At 39.3% G+C, this 8,699-nt stretch overlaps 1 protein-coding gene across 1 annotated transcript; it reads right to left on the minus strand.

Moving 5' to 3' along the window:
• Positions 1 to 1,094: 1,094 nt before the first annotated feature.
• Positions 1,095 to 2,955, minus strand: LOC6048409. The gene is made up of 3 exons (XM_001865297.2): positions 2,770 to 2,955; positions 1,291 to 2,714; positions 1,095 to 1,236 (listed from the first exon to the last, which is right to left on the minus strand). Exons 1-3 carry the CDS (start codon positions 2,871 to 2,873, stop codon positions 1,175 to 1,177), a joined length of 1,590 nt encoding a protein of 529 aa, XP_001865332.2. The 5' UTR covers positions 2,874 to 2,955; the 3' UTR covers positions 1,095 to 1,174.
• Between the last annotated feature and the right edge of the window lie 5,744 nt (positions 2,956 to 8,699).

The raw sequence follows: 8,699 nt of genomic DNA on the forward strand, positions 1-8,699 counted from the left end.
ATTTGTCATATTAATTTTTTGTATTTTGAAATTTAAAAATTTTTAATTTTTGAACAATAAATAGCTGACATTCAAAAATCTCCGAAAAACGAACTAAACATTAGATTTGTGGGGTTGTAGAGCGAATCGTTTCGTATGCGTAAAATAGCAGTAAAACGACTTGAAACCAGATATTATAGGGGAAATATACCCTTTCTAATCAAACACCTGTCTTCGTCATATGAAGAGTTTGATGCTCGATTAAAGCTCGATTAAATACTATTTAGGCTATAAACTTACCAGCAACAGCACCGCCTCGAGTAATCACGCAAATTTATGTCATTTACTGGCCAAAAAGATCAAATTTAATGCACTTTTGATCATAATTTCTATTTTGCCAGACCATTTCTCATCATTTTGGTGGAACAAAAATCCACACGCAAGATCAGAGGTTAACTGCTTAACGAAAGCCGCCATCAATATCTTTTCACTTGCGCTAACGATTTCAAAGCGCTTAAGATATAAAATTGCTTCCAACTACCGGCAACATGTTCTGTTGATCATTACTTAGTTACTCACTTGAAAAATAATACCGAAAAATGTATATAATTAGCAAGCACCATCAAAAAAACAAACGCGCTAAGTCTTCTGACGTTTGAATTTTGAATACTCATTCCAATCGAAGGCTGAAGAAAACCGAGCGAGAAGCGAAGGCAAATAAAGAACAAAGGGTGGCCACCAACAAGCAGGTGCAGTGCCTGTTGGAGTGAGCAAGTGCTGCCAGGAAACTTTCGCTATAAATGCTACTTTTCGTGAGTGTTCGCTTAAAATTTCATTAATTTTGGCAGCACTAAGCAGACCCAAAAGAGCGCTGGAAGAAAAAAAGAACTAAGCTGAAAATAGTAAAATGGGCGTGGCCCAATGCACTCGACTGATTAGAATGCATTTTTGAAATATTTTTTTTAATGCTTGTAAAAGGAATAGCATAACTTTTAATAAAAGTGAAAATAAACAGAAATGTTCAAAAAAAGTTGCTCTACTCGTTGGTGTACTTGGTTTTAGTAAATTTCTAGGAACACGCCAGATCATCCAGCACCATTCAAACACGACCGCTTATTAGGCTTAAAATGGGCAGATTTCCCCTACATGTTTATTTAGAATCAGATGTTTGACCACAGAATTCCGGCCTAATTTATTAATCGCCACAGTCGACACTTGGTTCTTCTTTCACAAAGTCCAGTAAACATTCGCCAGTTTCTGCAAGAATGAAACATTAGAAACGGAAACATAGATAAATTGCTTCAAACCAACCTTCCTCCTTAACTGCTACCAAATCCGGCTCAACACTACATCCATCTCCTTCCTGTGTCGTGTCCATATCCGAACATGCCCCAGTTTCAACGGAGTCGATTTCATCCATCAACTCGCGCCACACCTGGAACAAACTGGCATATTCAACCGGTCCCCGCCACTCCTCGTCATGTCGCCTTGCTTTGAACTCGCCCAGCTCATGAGCCGTTAGTCGTGACTCGAGCATCCTACGAAACAGAACCAACTTTGACCGATTTTCGTCCGGTTGAGGCTGTGTGACGTCCACCGTGTTACAACCTTCCGGGTCCCAGGGATAGATTTTACTGCGAAGGAAGCCATCACGAATGATGCTTTCGGCGGTGTCGGTGAGTCGGTCCAGAACCGGTGTCAGCAGCGGGTCCATGGTTGTGAAGCTGCCTGTGCTAGAGTTTTGCATCTCTTCGTGCCACAGTTTTTCTATCGACACAAACAGGATTTCGTTCAGAGGTCGCAGCAAGTGGATAACACGCGGAAGAAGTGATATGGGGACGATTTGATGCTGGTGGCAAAATTGGCTGCTCAAATAGCCCATTTGGTGGCGATGGCCGTCGAGGAAGAGAATCACCGGCCGAGGAACGTTTTCTTCGATCAGCCATGGTTGAAATACCCTCGTAAGCCACTGGTACAGGGCATTTCCCACAGTCAATTTGGTATCCTGATGAGCAACTGCGTATTTCAACTCCGATTGCTTATTCTGAGTCGGCAGTGTGAATGTATGTGGGTAAAGAATCAAAGGAGGAAGTAGATTTCCGTTGGCGTTGGCCCCGAAGAGGCAAGTGAAGGTGATCTCGTTTTTGCGGTTTTTGCCTCTCTTCAGTTCAACGTCGTCCATCGTGAACACCTGTCGGCGGTTTTGAACAACAGTCTGCAAGCCCATCTTTGTCAGATATTGCGAAACGCATCCAAACCATTCGGGCAAACGTTTGGACGCAACAAAAGCAGACCTGGTAGTGGTTCGTTCCGCTAAATCGGGATGTCTTTTTAAAAAATACATAGCCCATGTAAAGCTTGGTTTCGTATTCCGAAACGGGATACCTTCGGGAAACTGTTCTTCGTTCGCCTTGACGTACTCCGTACCGAAGATCTGGATCAGTTTGTAGTTAACGGTGAAACCGGCATCGGCCAGGGCGTGCAGCGAAGCCACCATGGACAACTCCTGAGTCTGGCTGAGATAACATTTCGGGCCGGTTTTTACATCCGGTTTGGATACATTATTCTTCACGCGGTACTGCAGAGTGGGCCTTGGAACTCCGTACATTTTGCCGGCATGATACATACTCATGCCATTCTGTACCGCTTCGTAGGCCAGCTGGAGTTGCACTGTGGTGTACGTTTCACCTTGCCAGGCCTTCCGGGGCTTTCTTGATTTGTGCTTATCCGCCTTACTAAAAAAAAAGTCGGTTGAAAAAATTGAATAAATTCGTTAAAGCTTAGTCATACCCTCCATTGCTCGTACTTTCCGCTGATTCCTCCTTGACGCAGATCTCCGCTGAATCATCGTTTGCTGCGGCTAATTGCCGAAAGTAATCGGAACCCGCAAACATTAAAAGTTAATTTAGATGATGAACCGTCCAGTATAAAATTTTAGTTTTTCAACAAATCAAAACATTACACGATCCAGACAAGTCAGGCAGAATCACTTAAAATTGACCACACTGTAACTGAAAATCGCACTTTGCTGAGTTCGTTTTCGCACTTTTTCATACGATTTTTTCAGTTCGACTGCGATTACACAAAAAAGTGTAATCGCAGTCGAACTGAAAAAATCGTATGAAAAAGTGCGAAAACGAACTCAGCAAAGTGCGATTTTCAGTTACAGTGCATTCGAAAAAGTAAACTAACACGCTCAAAACATTCCAAATATTTTCAGTGCTCTGAAAAATACGACTACTGTTAAAAATACGAATAGAGCTTTATGACGTTTCGCGTACACACACTAGCGCACAATTTGATTTTGCTGGCCGGACAAAATTTAACCTCAATCTTTTTCGTGTACGTACACGCAATACATGCGCACGTAGATATCTCTATAACAGTGCTGTTAAAAATACGATTATTTCTGATCACCTTGTTGCCTTCCTCACATTACTGAGGAAAGGCTATAAAACGAGCTATAAAATCACTCGGAAAATGAACTCATTAATTGGGTACTAAAGCCCTATGTAAATTTTTATGTACAACGGTAAAAAACACGATTAAAAACCATTTCTGATCACTTTTTTTTCATTTTAATGCAAAATTTTTTTTTGACAGGACAACATTTTTCCGATGGATGAACTATGGTCCCCTTGGAATGAGCTGTCAAGTAGGAGCTTTTCTGTCAAGAAGGACCGCGAGGTTAATTTTTCAAAATTGATTTAAAAATCCATTTTAAACTCTTTGTGGTCGTACAAAGGGTCATTGTACTCAGAAAAATAAGCTTTATCGCTGTAAACAATAATATCAGCAATCTAAGCTTCATTTTAGGACCCAATTAGACCTCCTACACCTACCTTCATTTGTACATATCGACTCAGAATCACCAGCTGAGCAAATGTCTGTTTGTTTGGCTGTAGACATGTGTACCAAATCAATGTCACTGGAATATCTTGTCACAGGCTCAACCGATTTTGGCCGGAATGGTTTTAATCGATCCGTCTTAACGTCCCCTAAGCAGAGACGCATCGAGCTCTACAGGCTCAATAAAAACTCCTTACCTGCTCTGTATGGTAGAACAGAGCTAAGCTCTGTATGCAGCGAACAGAGCCAGCTCTGTATGGGGAAAAATAATATTGATTTGCATATATCTCAAAAACGATAAGTTTTAGAAAGTTGACGTGTTCTAGAAAGTTGCTGGTACCAAAAGGTTCTATATTATTGTCTCAGACGTCATTACAATTTGATTGATTTTAGTTGTGCAAAACAAGAAAAAACTATTTATTTTCTAAGATACAAGGTAAAGAATATTTTTGTTTTCGACGAAGTTACTCAGCTACCAAAAATGAACAACCCTCTCGAAGACACCAAAGCTCTATCTTCAATAGATACCGAAATAAAAAATAAAAACTATTTTTATAATAAATACTGCTTGCGACAAACACAAAGCGACCGCGTCGTAGGCACAGGTAATATGAGGCATGTTTGGTAGAAGTCGTCTGAAGTGAAAACTAGTATAGCAGAGTGTTCATAGAGAGTTTTTATGTTAAATGCTCTCGTCTGGATGGTTGAAAGAAATTTCAGATAAAATTATACAAATTTATAAAATCATATTCTTTTTATTGTACTGGTAAGTAATTAAGATTAGAAACAATAAAATTATTTTACAGCTATTTTTATGTTTGTCTTGACAAAACAAATGTTTAACAAAATTACATGTTTCGTACAACAAATTAAGATAAAAAAAAACAATTTCAAATAAGCAAATTAAAAAAATTAAAACTAAATCTTCTAACAATTATTTTAATTTTATGAAAAGAAAATCAGTTAACATATGTTTAACCTTATAAAGATTTCAGGAAACTTTGCAATTTTATTTAATTCAACAGAAAATAAACTATGTATAATATTCAAGCAAGATAACCATTAGAAAGTTTTAAGCTCTAAATAATCTCTATGATATTTTTTTAAAATTTTGTAACCTTTTTTAAACAAAATAAGAAATTGAAATTAAATAGCAAAAACCATTTTTTTTATTTCTCAAGCAAGGAAATCAGTGAAGAGTTTTAAGCTCTAAATGCTCTCTATGGAAATTTACCATTTTATTACCTGTATTCTAATATTTTTTTTTAATTTTTCAAACAGTGAACGCAGTGAAGAGTTTTTAGCTCTAAATGCTCTCTATGGAAATTTTCCATTGTATTACTTGTATTCTATTTTTTTTTTCAAACAAGGGAAATTAGTGAAGAGTTTTTAGCTCTAAATGCTCTCTATGGAAATTTGCCAGGGGGGAAATTAGTGAAGAGTTTTTAGCTCTAAATGCTCTCTATGGAAATTTGCCATTCTATTACCTGTATTCTAAATATTTTTTTATTTCAAACAAAGGAAATTAGTGAAGAGTTTTTAGCTCTAAATGCTCTCTATGGAAATTTGCCATTGTATTACTTGTATCAGCTCCCTCCGTGTACGCACGAGAGCATGCAGCTAGTGCTCAGTGCTCCATCGTTTTTTTCGATTTTTTTCGCCGTAATTGATTGTGGTTACCCGCGAGTTTGCTTCTCCAGCATGCCAAAGGCCGGCCGTGGCCGTGGCAGTTCGAGTGCGGCCTCGAAAAACCCGCGAAGTTCGTCTACCGGCCGTGTGCAAAAAGGTAAACAAACCAACGCCGTGTCGGCCGCCATCGCGCAGGGGAGCGTCAGCGCAGATGGAATCGATAAAAAGTTACTACATCCCGGATATGTTCCGAGATCACCAGTGCGAACCCGTTCCGGTACTTCCGGTGCCACGACCAGTGGCACATCAACATCCGCCAACATCCCCATCAGGAACGAGTTCCAGATGCTGAGCGACGACGAAGAAAATAACAACTCTGACGGTAGCAGCACTACCGACGACGACGACGACGATGATGGTCGTGCACGGAAAAAAGTGCCGACGTCAAAAAGAACAACACTCCAGCGGAACGTAGACCACCTCAATTTTTGTTTTGGACACGTTAGCGGACGATGTTGACGAGTTGCTGGAAGGCCTCGGATATTGTCTGAAAATCGGTAAGTCGGCAGTGCAAGTGATCACACTGACCAAAAGAATTTCGACCTGGTGTTTGAAGAATTGAAGCGTAGCAACTTCAACTTCTACACATTCAACCCCGAGAAGCCCCTGTTAAGGTCGTCTTGCAGGGTTATCAAGACCGTCCGATCTCCGACCTGAAGGGTCACCTTTCGGACGCCGGAATAAAACCGCGGAGATTAAAGTGCTCTCGCGAAAGACAACGGTAACAGGTACACACACACTGTACCTGTTGTACTTCGACCGCGGCACCGTCAAGATCCAAGACCTGCGGCGGACTAAAACGTTGGACGGTTTTGGGTAAACTGGCGGTTTTACACCAAGAACCCGACGGACGTAGCGCAATGCCACCGTTGCCAGAAATTCGGCCACGGCTCGCGGAACTGCAACCTCCGGCCCCGCTGCGTGAAGTGCGGTGAGTCACACCTCTCGGAGGCGTGCGCACTGCCACGAAAGGCGGACTTGGGGGACAAGGCAGACCAAACCAAGCCGCGCGTAAAGTGCGCGAACTGTAACGGCAACCATACCGGCAATTACCGCGGATGCGTCGCGCGCAAGGCCTACCTCGAGGAGCAGGAAAAGAGGAAGAAAAAAGCAGCAGCGTCCCACCCTCCTCAGCGAAGTACGAGTGCAGCCGTTCCTGCAGCTGGACAGCGTACGGTTCCAGCAGAAAACTCAGCGTTCCCTCCTGGTTGGGGGCGTTCGTTCGCCAGCGTGGTCGCTGCCGGTAGCGGCAGTACGGCCCAGCAAGAAGTCACCGGGGAAGATCTCTTCACCCTGCCGGAGTTCTTTGCTCTCGCGGGGGAGATGATGACGCGGTTTCGGAGCTGCCGGAACAAGGCAGAACAATTCCTGGCCCTTGGGGAACTGATGATCAAACACATCTACAAAGGATAAAAAACCTGTGATCTAGATATAAGCTTTCTCTTCCTCTATCCCCTTTCCTTTGCAATTTCTGTAAGTTTTTTTATAGTTTTTTCTTACTCTTGCTAGTGCCTTAGTTAAAGAAATAATTGTTCCTAAATGGATTATGATGCAACACACAGCTGTAAGGAACTCCAAAACTCTGTTATGCACTTCAAAATAACTCATTGTATCTTGATTATTCACCAATAAAACCGAATTGAATTGAATTGAATTACTTGTATTCTAATTTTTTTTCAAACAAGGGAAATTAGTGAAGAGTTTTTAGCTCTAAATGCTCCCTATGGAAATTTGCCATTCTATTAGCTGTATTCTAAATATTTTTTTATTTCAAACAAAGGAAATTAGTGAAGAGTTTTTAGCTCTTAATGCTCTCTATGGTAATTTGCCATTGTATTACTTGTATTCTAAATATTTTTTTTATTTCTCAAGCAAGGAAATCAGTGAAGAGTTTTAAGCTCTAAATGCTCTCTATGGAAATTTACCATTTTATTACCTGTATTCTAATATTTTTTTTAATTTTTCAAACAGTGAACGCAGTGAAGAGTTTTTAGCTCTAAATGCTCTCTATGGAAATTTTCCATTGTATTACTTGTATTCTATTTTTTTTTTTTTTCAAACAAGGGAAATTAGTGAAGAGTTTTTAGCTCTAAATGCTCTCTATGGAAATTTTCCATTGTATTACTTGTATTCTATTTTTTTTTTTCAAACAAGGGAAATTAGTGAAGAGTTTTTAGCTCTAAATGCTCTCTATGGAAATTTGCCAGGGGGGAAATTAGTGAAGAGTTTTTAGCTCTAAATGCTCTCTATGGAAATTTGCCATTCTATTACCTGTATTCTAAATATTTTTTTTATTTCAAACAAAGGAAAATAGTGAAGAGTTTTTAGCTCTAAATGCTCTCTATGGAAATTTGCCATTGTATTACTTGTATTCTAATTTTTTTTTCAAACAAGGGAAATTAGTGAAGAGTTTTTAGCTCTAAATGCTCCCTATGGAAATTTGCCATTCTATTAGCTGTATTCTAAATATTTTTTTATTTCAAACAAAGGAAATTAGTGAAGAGTTTTTAGCTCTTAATGCTCTCTATGGTAATTTGCCATTGTATTACTTGTATTCTAAATATTTTTTTTAATTTTCAAACAGTGAACTCAGTGAAGAGTTTTTAGCTCTAAATGCTCACTATGGAAATTTGCCATTTTATTACCTGTATTCTAAATATTTTTTTTATTTCAAACAGTGAACGCAGTGAAGAGTTTTTAGCTCTAAATGCTCTCTATGGAAATTTGCCATTTTATTACCTGTATTCTAAATATTTTTTTTTTATTTTTCAAACAAAGGAACGCAGTGAAGAGTTTTTAGCTCTAAATGTTCTGAAAAATAAAAAAATATTTAGAATACAGGTAATAAAATGGCAAATTTCCATAGAGAGCATTTAGAGCTAAAAACTCTTCACTGCGTTCACTGTTTGAAAAAGAGCAGTTCTCTAGGATTTCGGTCATTCGATTTTTTTTTGTATTTTTTAATCCGACTGAAACTTTTTTGGTGCCTTCGGTATGCCCAAAGAAGCCATTTTGCATCATTAGTTTGTCCATATAATTTTCCATACAAATTCGGCAGCTGTCCATACAAAAATGATGTATGAAAATTCAAAAATCAGTATCTTTTGAAGGAATTTTTTGATCGATTTGGTGTCTTCGGCAAAGTTGTAGGTATGGATACGGACTACACTGGAAAAAATAAT

Source organism: Culex quinquefasciatus, chromosome 2 (assembly GCF_015732765.1).
Source record: "Culex quinquefasciatus strain JHB chromosome 2, VPISU_Cqui_1.0_pri_paternal, whole genome shotgun sequence".
NCBI classification, from domain to species: domain Eukaryota; kingdom Metazoa; phylum Arthropoda; class Insecta; order Diptera; family Culicidae; genus Culex; species Culex quinquefasciatus.